At 39.0% G+C, this 20,616-nt stretch overlaps 1 protein-coding gene across 1 annotated transcript in view; it reads left to right on the forward strand.

Moving 5' to 3' along the window:
* The window catches only part of OTOG (otogelin), a 91,797-nt gene that overhangs the window by 50,506 nt on the left and 20,675 nt on the right, over positions 1 to 20,616 (forward strand). Inside the window, exons 31-38 of the mRNA XM_054275921.1 lie at positions 917 to 943; positions 3,677 to 3,844; positions 5,872 to 6,150; positions 13,153 to 13,270; positions 13,945 to 14,024; positions 14,428 to 18,128; positions 18,772 to 18,940; positions 19,783 to 19,919. Of these exons, the coding sequence (XP_054131896.1) occupies positions 917 to 943; positions 3,677 to 3,844; positions 5,872 to 6,150; positions 13,153 to 13,270; positions 13,945 to 14,024; positions 14,428 to 18,128; positions 18,772 to 18,940; positions 19,783 to 19,919 (4,679 nt within the window). The remainder of the gene's footprint in view (positions 1 to 916; positions 944 to 3,676; positions 3,845 to 5,871; positions 6,151 to 13,152; positions 13,271 to 13,944; positions 14,025 to 14,427; positions 18,129 to 18,771; positions 18,941 to 19,782; positions 19,920 to 20,616) is intronic.

Consider the following 20,616-nt stretch of genomic DNA (forward strand, 5'->3'; position numbering starts at 1 on the left):
CAGCTGAACTTGGGGCCATAGATTGAATCTAAGCCTCACTGGTGCCTCTCACTCCAATTTCATTCTGGTCTAGCTGGATTATGTGCTTTTTCTGTGTTTGTGAGTGATACTTTTCTGCTTTTAATCCCTTTGTCCTATGATGTCAAAGGAGAAAACATGGGAAATCTATATTAGGGTACAGCATGCATCCCTCAAACCAAAGGTGCAAAGTTCACAGCTCAAGTGATTTCCATCTTCAGGAGAATTTCACTTCTTAATAAGATCTAGTAAACATACGTGCCTTATTAGAGCCCACAGAGCAAGTGTGAAATATAAAGGTCTTCTGAAGAAAAACAAGTTAGTTTTTAAGCTGGGCAGAGTCATTACCTTAGGATTCCTCTCCAACAATTCTTAGAACTTACCAAAAATATCCGAGGCCCTTTTCTCTAACACGTAGTGGAAATGCCTAACAGGAGGCTGTCATTTCCCCAAGGATGGGATAAAAGAAGGGGACATAAAAATGGAAGGAAACAAGCATTTTTCTAACTTTGCAGTTGTACAGAGAGTGTGCTGCTTGCTCAGGGTCACACAGCAAAATGGCCTCAGAGTGGGGGGGTTACTCTTAACTTTGGGTGGAAAAGGTGTGTTTTAATGTGAAGCTCAGTCGTAGCCACTAGAGGTCGCAAAAAGACAGCTGTAAGTGTGTAAGCCTAGTGTTTCCTGCTGGGAAGCAATGCTTTCTGTACATCTGTGTAGTTTAAATTAGTATTTCATCTGAAGTACAGCAAATATTTGGCAATAACTTTTAAATAAATGTTTGTGTGTGATCTAATTTGGCTGAGCATTTGGCTCACATCATAATTTTCAAGGGAAATAGAAAACCTGTTTATCTATAGAATGCCTGTAACTGCATTTTTTTTCTTTTTCTTTTTTTTAGCTTATGATTGTGAATATTTCAACAAAGGTAAGTTCTGAAGGAAGTGACAAAATCTCAACGGCCTCTTGAGTTTTTTTAATTTAAGTCTTAGAATCTTTGTATAAAAACAACTGTATTGCTGAAAACATTTGTGAATGTTATGTTGTTAACTAGCCAGTTAGTTGTTTAACTGTTGTTTAACTTCTGTTTTGCTGCTTTAATTTGGTTTTTCAAAGGTTTTTAATTTCATAATTCCTGGACCTCTCCCAAGAACATGTCTGACTGATTTTCTTTGCAGTGATGGATGATGACTAAACAATTAAATCATGAAGTAATTAATGGAATATAAAGTGAAAAGTGCTAGTGGCACTACTTGCTGAGGTGCAGTGCAGTTCAAAGCTGAGCAGAGCCCAGTGGGTTGTTAAATCACTCACAGCCTCCTGTGCAGCCTCCAGAGGGAGGTAGCTGTTCAGCTATGGCAACTTTTTGTCCCCGGAGGGGAACAACTCTCCTTTTAGGTCTGTCTGACCCAGCCTGGAGTTCCTGACTAACCAGCATTGCTGCTGCATCGGGGTGGCTGTCAGAGGGGTGCAAACCTTGGGGAAGGTGCTGGACCATACCTTGAACCTGCCCAGGGTGCTGTGTGCTGTGTTAGCTCTGGAATCCATATTCAGGCTATTTCCAAATCACCCTGCCTGTGTCTGCACGGTCAGATGTGGCACACAAGGCAGCCTGGTGTGAGGAAGGGTCAGGGCTCCTGCTATTTATGCTATAACTCTTTATCAAGCTCATGTAGAAGCCTGTCTGTGCGCATGACATGGAGTATTTTGGTCTTCTGATCAATATTGCAGCAGCTCACTCCTGGAAAGGTCTCAGAAAGGGACCAAGTTAAATTAGAACAGACTTATGCACTGTGCCATGCCCAAAAAATATGGCCAAGAAATGTGCCTTTTCTCATACATTGACTCCTGAAAAGATTTTGAATGGAGTCAAATCACTAATGCATGGGAATTTTATCTAAATCTCCATTTAAAGACTTTCAATTAATTTGAATAAAGGATAGTTGAATGTAAGAGGTGATGGAAGGTTTTGAGCTTTCTTTTTGGTTTGTTTTTTCATAAAAGAAATACAGTCTGATAATAGACAATGTTAGTGCAGGTAGACTGCAAGTGCAGGGCCTGTAACATCTGTGGTGATAGTGAAGCTAAATGATCACACATAATTTTAAGGTGTGTTATTACCTTTGTTACTGAATTCTCACTGACAGAAGTTAGTGGAAATAGTGGAGATTTGTGCACGTGACTAGCCTTGAAATAAACATGGTTATTGTATACTTCTTTCTTTGTATTTTTGTACTCTTTGCTAATCCAGCTCATCAGTATTCAACATAAAATGTTTCAGAGCTGTCAGTGGGCAAAAAAAAAAAAATCATCTCCATGCTGAATGTTTTCTTGTCTATGTAACTTAGAGTAGGATGACCCAGAATTACTTTTTTTTTGGAGACAGGAAGGTTAAGAAGTTGTCTTAGACCAGAAAGAGGTATTCACTTTGTGATGAATCCAGAGTGAAATAGTTCCAGTCCTACTAGAAGCAGAAGCCTTTTGTCTTTGGTCAAGGGGAATTATCAGCTGGTGGCTGTGGTCTTTCAACTTTGGGATGGGCCTGAGATTGGATACTTAAAGATATAAGGATATTTCCAGAGCACTTTTAAGTAGCAATTTAAACATGATTTTTCAGCTCCCTGCACTGAAGGTAAAAAGATATCTTTGTACATGTTTAGGTGGGAATGGACCTGTATCCTAACTGGCTACCTTTTCATGCCATTAGAATTTAATGGTATGAAAAGGTAGCCAGTTAGGATACAGGTCTCTACTTGTAATGCAACATCCTTAGGATTTCAAAACTCTTAATAAATTTTAAGGTTTTGGAGAACCAGAGTATGATGGCAAGCAGCAAATTGCAGTCCAAAATTTTAACCTGTTGGAACAGATTTTAAGAGTCAATGCTATTAACTTCCCAGCTGATTGCTGCAGTTATCTCAGATGTATGCTTGCCATTTTACCATATGGGTAAAATGATAATGAGGTGAACTGCTCAGGTGAGGCATAAAATGCCTAATTTTAACAGGGAACTTAACAAGAATAGTTTAAAACATTTAAAAATAAACTCTAAACTATTTTTCTGTAATAAAGTTTGATCTAAATGAGAAGGTGTGGCACTTTAAGGTTTAAAAATGAATTTGCATATTTTTGGCTTTTTTACCTTGTATGATCATTCTTTGCTTATGATGCTGATTCCTTCCTGTCATACTTCACAAATAAGACTTCACTGTTCAGGGAATTTTTTGATGCTTGTTGACAACAAAATTTTATTCTCTGCAATATGCCTCATGCTTTGGACATTAATAAAATAGGTTTAAAAAGTAGTAAGAAGTGTATAATCAGTTCAACCATACAAATAAATAGCTTAGAAGGATCCTAAATCAATTAACCTAGGGGCCAGCTAACTCCAATAAAATGATTATGAAACCAAAGCATATAAGAGGAACAAAAAGGAGAAGCTGGTCATGAATCTTGAAAATTGAAAGTAGGTATTCTTGATAGTTTTCAGAACATGTGTTTGCTAAAAAAGGTTTGTTTTGGTTTTCTTTCAAGTTGAGTGCATGGCACCTAGATCTGTTTGCAGAGTGGTGAGATGTGTTTTTCTTCACTCTGCCCTAATGCTTAGAGCTCAAGCTTTTGTGACACTTGACATGAAAAATAATTGTTTTTTCCTCCACAGCTCTGGGAAAAGGCCCATACAAACTGGTCAGCTATTTGGATGGAAGATCTGTAATAGCAGCAAAATTGGTGGACGGTGTTGTTTTCCCTGTGAAGGAAGATGATGATGTTCCTGGGCATGTAGTGAGCTTCATGCTGACTTCAGGACTTTACAAACCCAAAGCACATGGTAAACTCATAATAACCTAGCTTCTTAAATAAGACAGAGCGGACTCTGCCCTTGTCTTTAAGAATAAACCTGGGTTAAAAATTTCTTGCTTTATCTGTCAGTTGAATGTGCACTTAACATCTGCCAAAATTTTCTTTGGTGGTTATTAAATTGTTGCTTTGTAAGCAGTTGAGAAGCAGCTGCCTCCCCACACCCCAGCCTTCAGAAGCGCCAAACTGGTATTGCAGCCCAGTAATCTGTGTGCTGCTCCCTTTACTTCTCCTCTGGTGGAAGTGGGAAAGAATGGGAGAGAAATGTTGCAAGGGAAGTGCTCCCCACCTCCCTTGCTCTGCCACCATCACTTATTGCCTGCCCACACACACAGAGATGCCCTTTGGCACTGACTGAGCTCTGTATGGGTGAGTGCTGTAAACTTGTGTCCTTTGTGTCCCAACTTAAGTTACCCTGAAGGAATCTTCTTTCTTCATCAGATGAAAGATGCATTGCACACCTTCAGACAACGTGCAGAAAGCCTACAAGAGCGTATCCAGCGTCTGTGACCGAAGCATTAATTAAATGCTGAAGTTGTCTGCATACACAGCTTTAATACCCACAGAGCACTTGGATATCAATGGTTTTACTGACCAGAGTCCCCTGATGAGCTCTTTGGGTACCCTGAAGGTGGCTTTGTGTCACTTAAAAAATAAGTCCTTGATTACTACAACTGCTGTCTGTAGAACTGACACAAGAGCTCATGTAACAGAATAGCTGGGGATAGATTTCTTTTATTAGTCATAGTTTTGAGGCACTTGTACATTGTGTTCAATTTATGTTTGGAAAGGGAAGGTCAGTCCTACAGTTCTGTTCCCCTATAAAAACCTCTTGCTTGGAATTTAACCTGGCGAATAGAGTTTGTGCCTTATGGTCCAGTTTGAGCAAATGTAATTTCATCATTTGGTCATGAGGAATTTGCACAATCAATATGATGTTCATTATAGGACATTGATGCCTCTTTGATACCTCAGCAAAATGCCTGTCTTACCAGTTTCAGGCATTACTGGACAATGGAGAGTTTGGGTATTAATGCACTGATTGGCTGTACAGCAGGTGTTAAAAATCACACTGACTGTCCTTTGTTACTTATCAAAGAGCTGCTGGCTACAGACAATTCATAAAAAGGCATTCACTAGTGCTGCTAGGTTTTTCAGATTATCTGAAGCTTTTATGCTCAGAAAACAAGGTGGTCTTCCAGAAGTGTTACACCAGAATGTGATAATATATCCTTTTAATAGAGATCATTTGTTTTCTAAGCTTTTTTTTTAAAGAAATGCTAGCCAGTCTTGGAGGGTTAGTTGATTTTACAGTAGATTAATGGCTGTTTTCAAGAGACTAGCAGAGTTTACAGCAAAATAGAATGAAGTAATTCTGTGAGCAACAGATGCCTGTGACAGGCTCAAGATCTGATGCCCTGCAATTGGCTGTGCAGAGGCTGCTTGAAATCAGAAGTACTGCAGGGTAAGGTATCATGACGGAACATTTGCCAGAAAAAAGACTTTGCTGTACTGTTCTTAAAGGGAGAGCTAGAGAGCTGAATGCAAAATACAGTTTTTTAATTTATTTTTAATGAAAGGCTGAGCTTTTAAGCTATCAATTCCTGATGGCAAATGTTACTTTTAAACCTCCTTAGATGGAGTTAAAGTTTTTATTAAACAAATGGCTTAGTAAAGACTGTAAATTAAGTTCTGCTTGACTGCAGGGCTATATTCCTTTATCCTGGTGAGGGCAAATGTCTCAATCTCTTTGTATTCCTGCTGGAATCTGTAGCGTATTTAGAAAACTCAGTAATCATCACAATCTAGCACTCTGCAATCCATACATAGTGCATTTTCTTACAAGATTCAGGCTGTTTTCACTGCTAAGGCCAAAGCCAATTTTCATTCCTCATGCTACTAGAGTCAGTAGTAGTACATCAGAATGAACTTATTTATTATGCATTTATCAGCAAATAAATAAGTTCTGTGTGCTCTCTTCTGTTTTGTTTTTTTCAGATTCCAGCTTGATTTCATTTGAAACAGCTGAAAGGCCAAATTATTTTCTTCAGCTGGCCTCCAATAATACTCTTGTTGTTTCTAAATGGAAAAAATCAGAAGATTTTCACAACAGATCTACGTTTGTCATTCACAAGAACACGTGGCTGTCGGGATACAGTTCCTTTGAGTCATTTGCAAAGCCAGGATTCTTCATTCACGTTTCAGCCTCTTCAGTTGGGCTTTTGAAGTACCATCATTCAGAGGAGTTCAGACTGTCAACCCTTTTTAAACTTGTAGGTGGGTAATTACACTTCAATGTTATGAACAGCAGTTTTCTCCCTGTGCAAATCCAGGCTAAATGGTGTTGTTATTTTCAGAGGTGATGAGATTGCTTACCTTTCCCCCTACATTACTGGGAGCTGTGGGAACTCTGGGACATCCAGGCTCAAAATATTTTTTCCTGAGCATTGTAGTGAAGATGAGATTCTATTTTCTTGTGAAAAATTAGCTTAACACACTTTTAAAATAGCTTAACACAACTTTTTTTTTAAAGTTTGCCAAATGGATTTGGAAATAGATATCCTAGTGTATATTTTCTGGGCAATATTTGCTGTGGAGATGGTAAGAAAACCCTGTGGCCTCATCAGGAGCAATGCCTTCCAGTGCGAAGGACATGGCCTGTAGGCTACACCTTCCAAACCTCATTTTCATCTGAAAAATACCTTGGCTTTTATCCACTGCTCACTCAGAGATGCTGTGTCTGTTGGGGTGTTAACCACTAGTGCTTCAGTCATCATCTAGTTGGGGGTATTCACCCCTTCTTGGGGATACAGATGTTGGTTTCCCTAATGTTGCTTGAACAGCAACAGCTTTTGAATACAAAACAGACTGCTGTGGGGGTGTTTCTACCTACTTGTGAGATTCCCATTCCCATAATAGTTACATTCCACTGAGACATTAGGATCAGAAATGAAGAAGATATACACTCTGAGGGTCATTTCTTAGGAGCTGGCCACAGATGTTGCCCCTACAAGAGCTGATGATAAAACCACACAAAAAGAGTCATGTAATTCAAGCAATTTCAAGTTCTGTTTGTTGGGTTTGTTTTTTGTTTGTGTTTTTATATCAGCAAGGAAAAGAAATAATAAGAATTACCATTTTTACATTCTTAAACCAGTGGAACCATGCACTGAAATGAAGGTGGCTTTGGAGGTCAGGAAAAAGATGCAAGTTATATCAGTGTATAAAATAAAACAAAACAAATTATTCATGTAACTATTCTTTGCTTTAGCTTTTACTTGCCTTAACACATTAGATACATCAAACATTCATTTATGAAATTCAGTGACAACTATTACTTGCTGAAACCAAGTGTAGTATATATAATTGCCAAATCACTGCAAGTGATTATGTTATAAAAATTTTATTGTACTGTAGTTTTAAATGCATTAACTATTTTTTATTTATTTAGCAGAAGTATTTTAATGTGTTCCTGGCAATACCATGTTTTAAAGCCAATTGTTCATTCTCTGAAACTGAAGTGTATTTAACAAGCAAAGAAAGAAAATGAAATACTGTATCAAATAAAGCATGGCCTGGCCATGTTTTACGGTGACCATGTTGAATTGTGGCACAGACAAACCTGAAGCAACCTCTGGTTTCTGTGACAGAAGAGGCCAACTGCATGCCTCGTGGAGCTTGGTGTTATCAAAACACTGAATTAAAGTGTTAATGGTGTCATTGTGAATCTGCCCATGTTTTGCAGTACATTATGCTGACAGCCTAATGCAGCTGTTGACTGGCACACTCCAACTTCAGAAAAATGACAGATTTTGTCATTGCCAAATGCCTGTTGCCTCTTGACAAATGCTTGTAATCACAGAGCTGTTGAGGGTTTTGAGCGGCAGAATTAGAGGGCTAATGCTATTACCAGGATGTTTGTACAGCATTTCAAGGAAGGCACTTTTTTGGGACATAACAAAAATATCTCCTTGGTCTTTTATCTTTGGGGGAGGAATGAACAAGGGTAAAGCATGTTCCAATTCTCAGTGGTCGTCCATTAACACAGAATGGTATGTCTTTTCAAGTGTGAAGTCTTTACCCTCCAGTCATTATACCGAAAAATCCTATTTATGCCGATGGAAAACTAAAACAATTTACCTCAGCAAGTGGGATCAGATCAAATGATCAAGAGGTATTTCATTAATCACCACATCCGAGGGCTTGGGTTTCAGAGTTTTATAAGCAGAGGAGCATAGGGCTCCAATCTTTCTCCAGCGTGCTCTCACAAGGGCCAGCCTGCTGATGTAGGGTAATTACATGGTCTAAAAATACAGCAGCATTTGTTTAAGTTAATGGAAAAGTTACACCAGCTCCAGAGTGCGCAGGCAAAAGCATATTGGGTTTCCTGCTGACTATTGTAAATGCTTTGCATATTAGATCAGAAACTCTTGAACCGGGAGCAGCTATTCCTGCGGAATCAGAGGATAAATATCAGGAGCAGAATAATAGGCCCAGTAAATCCCCTTGGCCAGAAAGCTCCTCATGAGACTTCTTCGTGCTCGGTGACGCACATGCAAAAGGAAGAATTTGAAGTGACCTGATCACCACAGCGGTAGACACACGTCTGTTTAAAGTCAGCTGACGAGTCACTTTTTCCAGTTTCATCGCAATAAATATTGTCATGTTAGGGCACACCAAGGTTGGGAAGTGTTTGCCATGTGAAGTCACTTCAGCTTTAAAATTGGGGTTTTTTAATTATACTTTGCTTTTTCTGCTGTCCTGTTCCCACAAACAGGTGAGGAAGTTGAGTAGAAAACTGAATTTTGATATGTAGGGTATACTTATTCACAAGTAAATACATTTTTGCATTCTATTCAGGAATTATTTTGCTGGCAGATTGGTATGCATTCAGTCAAAAGAAAGAATACCCTTACTCTTACCAGATGGACAAACACAAAGCCATCAGTTCCCATTTGAGATTGCTGGGAAATCATTTTATGTAGGAAATTTACGATCTTTTTATGGGTGTAGCTGCTATTTTCTTACCCTTTTTAAAAATAATGTGCTCAAACTAGTTACCTTTTATCATTCATATAATTGTCACCTATTTAGGATCGCTATGAATTATTTTTGTTATGAAAATGTGACTTGCCCCATATAAATTCTGCAGCAAAGTATTAAATAATGCTAGTTATGTGCTGTAATAGCTAACTTGCTGTAAATACAAGGCCTGTTTTAGAGAGAATTTTCAGCTAAAATTAAAGTATCGAGATGCACTAAGTATAGGCCCACTGCACAGAGGCATTTTTCAGTGTTTAAGTTTGTTAGAGAGCACTTTTAATCTTTGTATTTTAATTAACTCAGTGTCATTCAGAAACATGGTGTAAAACTGAAAATTAATTTAACTTTAATGAAAAAGTTTTTTAAAAACCATCTTTTTACCTTTAGTCAGTTTTACACGGTACTACTACTATTAACATCAATTTACTCTAATCCACTTCCATCACTAGAATTAATTTTCTGGAGTGTCCTGATTCACTCATAATGAGTTGCTGTTGAGTTTAATTTGAGCTCGTGTGCTTTGTTGGCCCAGAAGTTCATGACGTGGGGCTGGAAAATGCTGAGCAACTACTGCTGTACCTGCAAATCCCACGTGTGCCACTGAGCACATCTGCCTCATAGCTCCTGCAATCAGAATGAGCTTGCTGTACAATAACATCTTTCCTTTTTATGCTGCAAACACAAACATTTGACCTGCCATTTTTGGCTGAATAAATAGGAGGAGATGAAAGAGGTTCGTTAACACTGAAATAGCAAACTGAACCGTACTTGGACAAGAGTTAGGTAATTGCACTCTGCTTCCAGTGATGTTTTGGCTGGGCACAAAGTTTGGTTTTTCCAGTGATATTTGCTTACATTTCTCATTGCAGAAACTTAGAAGTCATGAGCAGGGTTTGTTACTCGTTTGTGTGTGTTAAGTGGGTAGATAGGATTTCATGTTTCTAAACTTGTAATTGAAGAGACAGGCAATCTAAGTTACCAAGCAGAGTTTTGCCTCCATTATAAATAGAACTAATTCTAAAGCAATTTTTGTGCCTACTAGATTTTAATAAAATTTGTATTAAAGTAACAAAAAAAAAAAAAAAAGGCATCAGGTAAGGATGAAAATCCAAATACATTATTTTTAAAATTATTTTTTAGGTGTTTATTTTAAATACAGCATTTTATTAACACTGGACCATTTCAAATTTTAGGGTTGATTTTTAAGTAAATAGCCATTTTTTGAGCATAACTTGGAATTATTCATATTATGGAGATTCTAACAATGGCAAATTTTGTCCCTGTGACATGCAAGTCAGCATAGAAAATTAAGGTGCTTGTGAACAGTAAGAATTGTCAACTCACAAAAAGAAGCAGCCAAGTTACTATGAAATGCGGTTGTGGCTCAGCAGAACCTCATGGTCTGTCAGTGACAAAATATCAAAAATCTTCATTAAATGGTAGCAACTGCTGTTGTCATCCCAGTTTTATTTTTGAAAGCCCTGAAGAAGAAAATCATAAATTACAGGGAAGAAAATGCTTCTCTGATGTTCAAGAAGATGCGAAAGCAATGGAGTTGGGAAATACCTTTTAATGTATTGTCTTTGGCCATGTTCATGCCTGTGCTCCCACAAGGGGTTCCTGCCTTTTGATGTGCCAGCTCCTGTTGGGTAAGAGAGCTGTGGGCTCAGCTGGCACATCACCCAGCTGGGGCCACTGTCACCCAGAACATCAGTCACCACTTTGGGAAGGATTTGCTGTGTCACCCTGTCAACAGGAGGCAAATGCTGCTAGGCTTGACAAGGAGACACATGGCTGTCTCCAGATGCCATGACAAATCCTTTTGAGGAGCACATGCCTGGTACGAGAAGCTCGATTCATTGTGTGTAAACTGCAAATCATTGTTCTGCGGTGAGGGAACTCCGCTGGTGCTCAGGCTGCAGTAAGCTCGTGTTACTGGTTGCTGGAAGGGGAATTTAAGTATTAAAAAAATGGGAAGCATGTGGTGGAGGTGGCTGAACAGACCAAGTGACCTCAGCCATTCCTCATGTGGCTTCCTCTCAAGGCCCTTCACCATCCTCATTGCTCCTTTGGGCACTCCCTAACAGCTGAATGTCCCTTTTTGTATTGTGGTGGCCAAAACTGCACACAGGGCTTGAGGTGAGGCTGCACCAGTGCAGAGCAGGTGTTTTTGTCTTGTGTTTTGTTTTGTTTTGTTTTACAGTGGCCTGATCCTTGGGATGCTGAGGCATTCCAGAAGTTAGGGTGACATTAGTGAAAACTCTAAATATGATGAATTATTCAATTGATGTTTTCTTAATACTATAAAGAATTTTTCCGCAATTCATAAAAAAGCACAGATATCCTCATACCTTATGGGTTTACAGAGACATCCTGAAAACTTTTTGAGAAAAAGGAAAACAATTCATACAAATACTCAACTCTTGCTGTGGTGATTTGGTGCGCTCTTTAATGTAGTATGTATACTAAAAATACTAGTATAACTTGGCCTTGCATACTCAATTCTCTAAAATCTCTTGATTGGAAAATTAAATTTCCTTTGGTTCTAAAGATCTTTGAAAGCAATTTTTAATTACCAAGTTTACAAATTCTTTGTTGCCCACAGTTCTTTTTGTAGAAGTAGACACAAAATTTGTGAACAAGCATAACTTCATTCTTGACTGAAGGCAGCATTTATGAAACACTCAGCAAATGCTATGCATTTATGTGGAGATTCACCCTAAATCCTACCAAGGCATGCAACACCACCAAACTCTGTGAGCTTAGTCTGTAGGAAATCTTGAGGAAAATGTGGCTATCATTTCATAAAAGTCAAGGTTCATTTGGAGAATCGGCGATGGTATGTTAATCCCAGCATTTGGAAGTGTTAATTCATGGCCACCATTCTGCTAAATTGAGAAACTGTCAGTCTTCATCCGGTTGCAGTCTGTCTTCTTGTACTTTTATTGTGTTTGAAACTTACTGTGTGGTTAATGGTGAGTTCTGTGGCCAGAGTTAAAAGTTATGGATTTGTCTCTTTACTTAATCCAGGGTAGACTAATGAATGAGATTTCCTAGATTCAACTTGGATTTATGTACTGTTATCACTACTTTTGGTGATTGCCTGTGCCAATGTGTCTCTGATATGTTTTGTCTTTCTGCCATATATTTTCTTTTTGTCCTTAAACCTTGTATTTCTGGTATGTATTTTCTTTTGCCCTTAAACCTTACCACTCAACGAGTCCATGCATACAAGACCTCATACATCGGTCAATAAAATGTATGGCAAAAATTCCCTTCCCCCATTAGATTTATATAACTTATATTGGTGTCAGTGGAAGGGGTCACAGAAGAATTCAGTCATGTGTACTTAACTTCTTATGAGAACATAAGAAATGCATATTTAACTGTCATAAGAATTGTATTTTTAAAAGGAGTGACAAATTCCATTCCTGGATAAAATGAGATGTAGAAGGGGTAACACTAGATGGCAACATACACACCCTTTTGTCTGAGTTTGATTTCTGTCTTTAAGAGAATTATTTTTATTTTAAGTGAAGCCATTAACGTTTAATAATGATAGTGATAATTAATAATAAGTGCAGATTCCCTAAATTGCAGGAATAAAAATTTCTCAGTATCTTCATGGAAAATTTGACTGTCTTCAAGAAGCTGTAAAAGAGCTACTCCTTGTATCTCAGTCAAGCAAAGATCAGGAAAACTTAAAAAACACTTCAAAATAACCCCACAAAAATGGAAGTTCTTTCTAAGTAATTAACTGCCTTTTTTTTTTTATTTCTGGTGCTTAATGTAAACATTGTTTTAGAGCAGTTACTCTTTGTAGGCTCTGAACAACATTTCTCTGAGCTCAGTTTAGAAGGGATTCTTATAAGATGATGGTTGTCTTCTGCAGGCATGAATGCACAGGAAATGTCACTGCCCTGCCCTGGCTGCTGCTAGAAGAGCTGGGGTGGGCTCTCATAGTGCAGGGACTGAAATCCAGATATAGCATGTACATCTTGCAGGTGTTGGAAGAGCCACTGGGCTAACCCAGCTTTGTGCAGGGAGCTGTTCTGCGTGGAGGTGTGGGAGGGCTGGTGTGCATTTGAATTTGTGTTTCTGCTGTGTGACTTGAAAGTCCTTCAATAAACACTGTGTCTGTAGATGCTACAGTGAATGTAAGGCATGCCTCTTACTGATGTGTATCTGTGAGTGCTGAAAGGAATGTAAGAGTAACAGATCTTTGTTGTTTTTCAGATGTCAAATTTAAGCTTCTGTCCCGTTCCACGTGTGAATGGCGTTATGATGCCTGCACAAGCCCTTGCTTCAAGACATGCAGGGACCCTTTGGGAAAAAACTGTCAGACTGTACCAAAGTAAGTGTCTGTGTTTTTATGGATAAGTGTGTAGTTTAGGCAAGACACTTAAGCAGGATAATAGGAATACAAGGCCCAAATGTACACTTACCCAAGAATGCAGTCCTGATATGTTAAGGAGGTAAACGAAAGAGGAAAGGAATGGAACAAAACCTGCTGCTGTAGCCACATAAACATGACATTTCAGCCTTTAGTGTACTGTCAGGTTCTGAAATGACTGCTATATTTGTAACTTTCATTTTGGGAGTATTACAGAGCATTAATGAAGAGAGGTTATCACAACTTTGTTTCAAACAGTTGTGCCCTTGCTTTTCCATTATGTCATTGCAGCAGCTATATCTGGCCTTGCTTTTTCCTGTGATGTGAAATTTGTGCTAAATCTGGTAAAACTGACGCGCAGACTTTGACATATAAAAATACTGGGTATTTCTTATAGCAGTAGTTTTCACTCTTGAACCTGTGACTGTTCATTTCAAAAGCTGAGTGTCATAGAGTTCATGTTTTCCCTTAGATCTGGGTGGGAGTGGAAGCCATGGCAGTGACATTTTGAAGGAGTACACTCAGGTGTACCAGACTGTCTGCTTATACTTTATATATAGATTCTTTTTCTGCAATTGAATTCTTGATCCAGAAGATACTATTTGACTGGTTAATACTAATTGTTTTTCTTTTAGAGTGGAAGGATGCATCCCTGCCTGTCCTCTCAACATGTTGCTGGATGAAATCACTCAAAAATGCGTGTATTTTGAGGACTGTATGTCTGAAAACTTATATATATATAGCATATATTAGACTTAGCTTAATAATTATTTAGTTCTTTAGTCATAATTTTAAATATCGCTGCCTTTGTGTAACTGTGACCTTAGTTATGTGAACCTTCAGCTCACTAAGCATACATTTTAGCTAAAATAATTTAGTTCCTCAAAAATATGGGACAAATTTTAAACTAAGAAAGTTGTTCTTTCTTCATAAAATATTTCAGTGACATTAGATGTCAAGCAAATGATTTAAAGAATTTATTTTTAAATTCGTCTATGAGTTTTAGAAGTTTAAAGGCTATTGAAAAGATCAGTGATACCATTTAACCTAGAACTCTGCTGGCTCCATCACTATAATTATTCACCAATTTCAGGCTGTTCTCTTGTGTCTGTTTTCAGGCATTGAACCTGCAGATGACAGCCCACCTTTGCTTCTCAGCACTCAAACCTCAGCAGTTCCACATTTAACACCAAGTGCAAGTTTGGCAGCGATCAGTGAAGAGGTAACTTCATTTCCCGTGCCTGAAGCAAAGGACAGGGAAACAACACTTGCTACAAAATTGCAACTCACAGCAACCACAGAGAAACTGGAAATTTTGACTATTACATCCAACAAAACGCTTCCAGCTGTAACTTTATTGCCAACTATTTCTTTACAGTCGACAGAAACAACATCTGGGAGAAGCACTACAGGAACAACAGGGACAACAAAATCTAGTGTAAGCTTGTCTGCTTCTGTTGACATTTCTCCTTTGTTTCCCTCTGCCGTCACTTCAGAAACTTCCACAAGGATACAGCTGATCAGTAGTGGCTCCACTAAAGTGCTCAGGGCTACAGAACCTCAGACAGCAACTGCTGCACCTGCAGTCACCACGAGAACAGAAACGGAGAGCAAACCAGTTGCTACCTCTGTTTTTACTGGGGCACCACTTAGAACAACAGAAATGCCAGTCACAATGAAAATAATGGAGTTATCAGAAATGGCCACAAGAACACTTCCCACGAAAGGAGCACAAGTAAAACCAGAAGGACTTACAACATCTACACCCAGTTCATTTGAATCAATAACAGAAAAAACTACTGCATATGTAGCACAGCTTTCTACATCACCTGTGGAAGTGCCTTCATATACACCATCAGTAAACTTAACAGGAGCTTCAGAAGGGACAAAAATAAGCATAGAACAGTCTCTTACCACAGCAGCTAATGTTACAGTGACATCATTTTCTCCTATGCTCACTACTTCATCTTTGTTAAAGCCAGTGTCTTCAGCAACAACAGGAGCAGCAGCTGTTTCAACCAGACACAGTGACAAGACTACATTTTCACCAACATCCACGCCGCCTGTTTCAGTAGGAAAGACAACGACAGGACCTCCTCTTGGAATGGTTCAACACCTGACTGGTCCTCCAGAGATTCTTGTCACTACAGCTCTAGGTCCAAAGATGACAACTCTACAAACCCGAGAGAGATCATCAGAAACAACTTTGTTATCATTTCCAACTCATAAAAAGGAAATCCCAAAAATAACATCTCATGTGGAGCATATGTCAAGTTCCTATTTCCCTCCCTATTCACCACATCCTAGTTCTAGTACTGAGAAATCCTTCATTCTTTCTACAAAGAGACCTGCAGCATCTGCTCCTATTCCTGCTTCTCCAGCTTCAGGTGAATTGAAAAAAACATTTAAAACTGTTTCAACTACAGGATATCCCTTACACAAGGTTCTAAACACAACTGAGTTCCTGACTACATTATACACTAAATATCCTATCATGGCTGAGACTAGCAGTGTGACACCTTTGTCTGTTAAGGTGACATCCAAAATAACATCCCCTCTTGAAATAGCAACAAAGTCAACTTTGTTTTCTGGAAAAATATCTACTGAATACGAGTCTGCTCTGGTTTCAAGTACAGTGAAGACAAGCAGTCCAGCATATTCAGGTAGTGTTACAACATCAGCAATGAAAACCAAGGAAACCACCACAGCTCCTTTTGTAGCTACAGAAAGGGAGTCACCTCAAAGAACATCCATCACTGGATCTCCACTTGCTCTCCTTAGTGGGACTGAAACCACATTGTTGACAACACTTCGTGATAAATCACAAGTAGAAAGTATTTCTACCATGTCTACTGGAAAGCCATCTGCTTTGTCTTTTCCACCATCAGGTTCTCTAATTTCTTTAAACATTTCTCTTCCTTCACTACCCTCAGATGGAAAAGAAGCATTGCTGACAACTCTGAGTCCCAAGAGTACATCCCATGAAATAACCTCTTTATATCCTAGAACAACTATACGAAAATCTGCGTTAACAGAGAAGACCTCTCCAGTCCCAACATTCTCTATTTTATCTTCTATATTAGAATCAAGGTCAATAACAACAGTACCAGATGAAAAATCACTAGTGAATATCACTGATGCCACATTCTCCACAACCTCTGAATTTAGTAGTCAGGTCATAACAACTAAAAAAATAATGACAGGCAAAGAAGAGTCCTCTCTGTCCCCTTCTGTTGCACTTCCAGTGACAAAGCCTTCTCACACTTTCTCCACCTCTCAGTATCTAGAAGATAAATTAGTTTCTTCACCTTTAACACAACTGCTACCAGAAGTAACAACCACGCCAAAATATTCAGTAGAAACTAAAATGGTTTCTACAGCATTAAAACCTGCAGTCCAAAGTGTGACAGAAGCAGTGAAAATTCCAGCAGCTGCAGCTCAGCCATCCCTGCCTCCACCTTCAGCAGGCCCCTTCTCCTTGCAGGCATCTTCAGGAGCTGTGGTACAGACCAGAAGGACCACTGTTATACCACCTTATGCTACTCAGAAGACTACAGAACTTGGCCATCAGACCTCTGAACCTTCATTGACAAGCCAAGTTCACCAGTATCCTGCAGAATCTCTAACAGAATCCCCTGTCTTCAGCACAACTGAAGCTACAGTGGAACTGACTTCCTTGAAGACCTCACTGCCTGAAGGCTCTCATTCAAGCGTGTTACCTACCTCCATAGGTCCTACCAAAGTTATTTTACCAACTGAAAAATATTTGCATTTAACTGACGCGGTTACACTTGTATCAAGAACTTCTGTTTTGCAGCCTACAGTCGCAGCTGGAGCAGCAGCTGACTTGATTTTTGACACCAAATTTCCCCCTTTCTCACCAGAAGTGCTTGGCACTTCCTCTTCTTCAACAAAAATTAAAAAAGAACTAATTCCTTCATTTTCCACGCAAAAGACAGCTACAGATCTAAAATTCACACATGAAGCCTCGTTTACTAAATCACTTGATTCAAGACAAACACTTGAAGCATCACCTTCATCGGATTCTCAATCAACCTCTTCAATGATTTTGCCACCAGGAACAAGAGAAGTTCCTATTGCTTTGGGCTCCACATCAAGGGAACGTGGTACAGAGGGAACTGTGGTGTTGCCTAAGCAGGTCACACCTTCAGCCACCACCTCCAGCTCCATGACCCTGCCAAGGACAGCCTTGTTCCCTGAGGCCCATTCCTCAGTGGCAGCTTCAGCCTCTCCAGGGATGAGCAGCGCTGGGCAAAGCCCCAGTACTGCAGCAGCAGCCTCAGACACAGCAGCAGCAGTCACAGAGCCCATCTCCAGCTCTCCTTCTGTTACTTCAGAAGCAAAAGGAGCCACGGCCCTTGACACAGTGAAGTCTGAAGAGTCAGAATTAATGACAGGATTCCAGTCTGTCCTTACTCAGGGTGCTACTGTTACACCTCAGACATTTTACCCTCTGTATTTCACAAACACAACTTCAGTTCTGTCCACTGCACGTTCACCTGCTGAATCAAAAGTGTTTTCTTCTATAGCTCCATCATCAGTCAGTACTCCTCAAACTTCACAATTTGAAGTAACATCTGAGATGCAAACACCATCTGTGAGCTCACTGCTAATGATACCTGATCATCCAAATGACACAGCAGCTCCATCAGTTTCCTCATTTACTTCATCCACCAAAACACTTCATGGCTTGACTGCAACATTTTCTGATGGACTGACAATAGCTGGAGCCATGGCAGGAGCTGCAGCATCACCTTTTATGTTGCCTCGAGAAACAGCAACTCTTCAAACTTGTACAGTGAGTAGATATAAATAATTCCCTGCCTGCTTTGGAACGTGTCTTAGTTACTTCTACACAGAGATTAAAATATAAAATAGTGAGCCATGCCTTGATCTTTAGGATTTAAAATATCTGTATCAAACAAGGGAGCCTGATTGTTATCCCTTATATCTGAAACCTTGGATAACTTCATTATGCAAAATATTTTTTTCTAAATGTTTTACTACACTGGGTTTCAGGCCTCAGTTTTCTGAGTGTGATTATTACAAGAATGGGGTTTTTGACAAAAAAGAAGTTTCATAATGTCCAGTGTCAGTGTTTTATGTCGTTGCCCTTTTTAAAGCACATCTTTCCAGACACCCCCATTACCATTCCTGCTTGTTTCCTTCCCCATTTTAGCTTCTCAACTTTACAATGAAAAAAGTTAAAAATTCAGAAGTGCTGTTCTCATCTTTACTATAGATCAGCAATGTTAATCTATCCTCAGAATGGTCAGGTTTTCAAAGGTGCTCTTTACTTGTAGCTTCCATCAGCGGCATGGGGATCAATAAGTATTCTGTGCCTGAAGAATGTGAATCCCTTTTTCAACAAAAACTATACAATATTGTGATACTATTTTGGTATGAATGGTAACCTCTGTCTTTTATTGAATCTGCCTTAGCCAATCACAGAGAGTGAGTGCATAAAACACATTTGTTTGGATGGACAGCTGATCCAGGTTAATAAGTCACAGAACTGCCCATACAATGCTACTCAACCCAGCTGTGGAGTTTTGGGATTTGCTACTCAAACAAATGGTGACAAATGCTGCCCAAAGTGGGAATGTGCATGTAAGTTTTAATTCTGCAGTAATTTTGAAGTGCATTCAGGTAATAATTCAATGCATGTGTAAGAAGGGTAAGAGCTGACACTTATATACCATAGCATAGAAGTAAAAGATGCACATTTTTTGGGTTACTCATTGATGAAGGAAATTTATAAGTGTAGTTTTATATTTGGGGAAATAAAATAAAAATGCTCTTTTAACATACTCAGCATTATGTATCTGCTGTGGATATGTTTAGGTCTGACTTAGACACATCTTGTCATCTCTCTAATCAGGGAATACCTAATCAATACAGGTTTTTTTACAGGTTTTTTTGGTTCATTTTTTAACTACTTCAGCATGAAAAGATTTCCTAGACTGTTAACTACTCCTGTTAGTGGTCTGGGGACTCTGTTAGCAATTGAACTTCTGCTTAGGCTTTAGAGTTTGAAATAACTTGGAATAGGATTCCAAGCCCACTGAAGCACAAAAGCTTTAGCAATAAGACTCAGGAAAAATGAAACTGAGGAATAAGGCTACAGGGGATCTATGCATCTGGCATGATGTCCTGTCACTCATGATTTTTTTTTTTTTTAGTTTGGGGGTTCTAAAAATTTCAAACGTTTGTTGGCAAGAACTGTAAGGAAATAGCTGATTGCAGAGGTCTGCAGGTTGCCCCTCTGAAAATATGCAGAATTTGATTCTGCTGTCCATTTACAAAGATGCACCCATATCAAATATGTGCTGCATATATGAACCTCTTAGTAAGCTAGTTTATCTTATGAAATTTGTTTATCTTCATATGTCGTAAGATTTACTGGAATGATAAAGTAAGTTAGAAAATACATTTCCTTTTTTTTTCCTTAGGTCGTTGCACCATTTTCTCTGATCTGAGCATTGTAACCTATGATGGGAATCATTTGGCTTTATTCAAAGAAGCATCCTACATTGTTAGTCAAACTCCAGATGAAACTATAACCATCCATGTCCTTGACTGTAGAATGGTAACTAACATTTATCAGCTAACAAAAGGTGTTTGGTACTGCTAATAAGATGTATCTGAAAGGCAAGAGCATAATAATACCTTATATTGTGGTTATTATTCACTTCTGTGCAATATCTATTAATTGTGCTTGCATTTCACAATACTCATGAATTGTATAACACTCTAACTCCTGGCTGTAATTGCATAGTTCCTTGTGAAACAGCTGGAAGATGAGAGGTAGGGCCATGTTGTCCTGTGGTATGTGTAATATGGACAAGGTGATGGGAGATCAAGTGGATTTACATCATTAGTCACTTCTGTGAGTGCTGTCTTATTACCAATACCACCACAGTTGTACCAGTGTACCACCAGTCTCTTTCAATGCAGGATTTTTATCTATATTCATTGGAAAAAGTGAGCTGGCAACACCCATCTTCAGAGCCATAAAAGACTGTAGGAATGCCAGACTGAATGGGATCACCCTGTGCATTCCAAGTTTCTGGCACAGGAGTGAGAGAGAGCCTAATGGGGATCCTATCTGATGGGGTAGTGTGGGTTGGCTTTTGTCATGAGAAGTTCATTTCCTGTGAGCCTTTTCAAAACTCCCCTTAATTCCAGTCTCTCCTGTGGAGGCGAGGTCATTTGATGTCTACATAAATGTCCATTGCAAAGTTTGGTTCCAGGTTTCACCTAATGGAAGTTAATTTCAGAAGCTC

Source organism: Melozone crissalis, unplaced genomic scaffold, assembly GCF_028551555.1.
Source record: "Melozone crissalis strain CALT ecotype California unplaced genomic scaffold, PUWL_Pcris_2 ptg000018l_1, whole genome shotgun sequence".
Classification (NCBI taxonomy): Eukaryota; Metazoa; Chordata; class Aves; order Passeriformes; family Passerellidae; genus Melozone; species Melozone crissalis.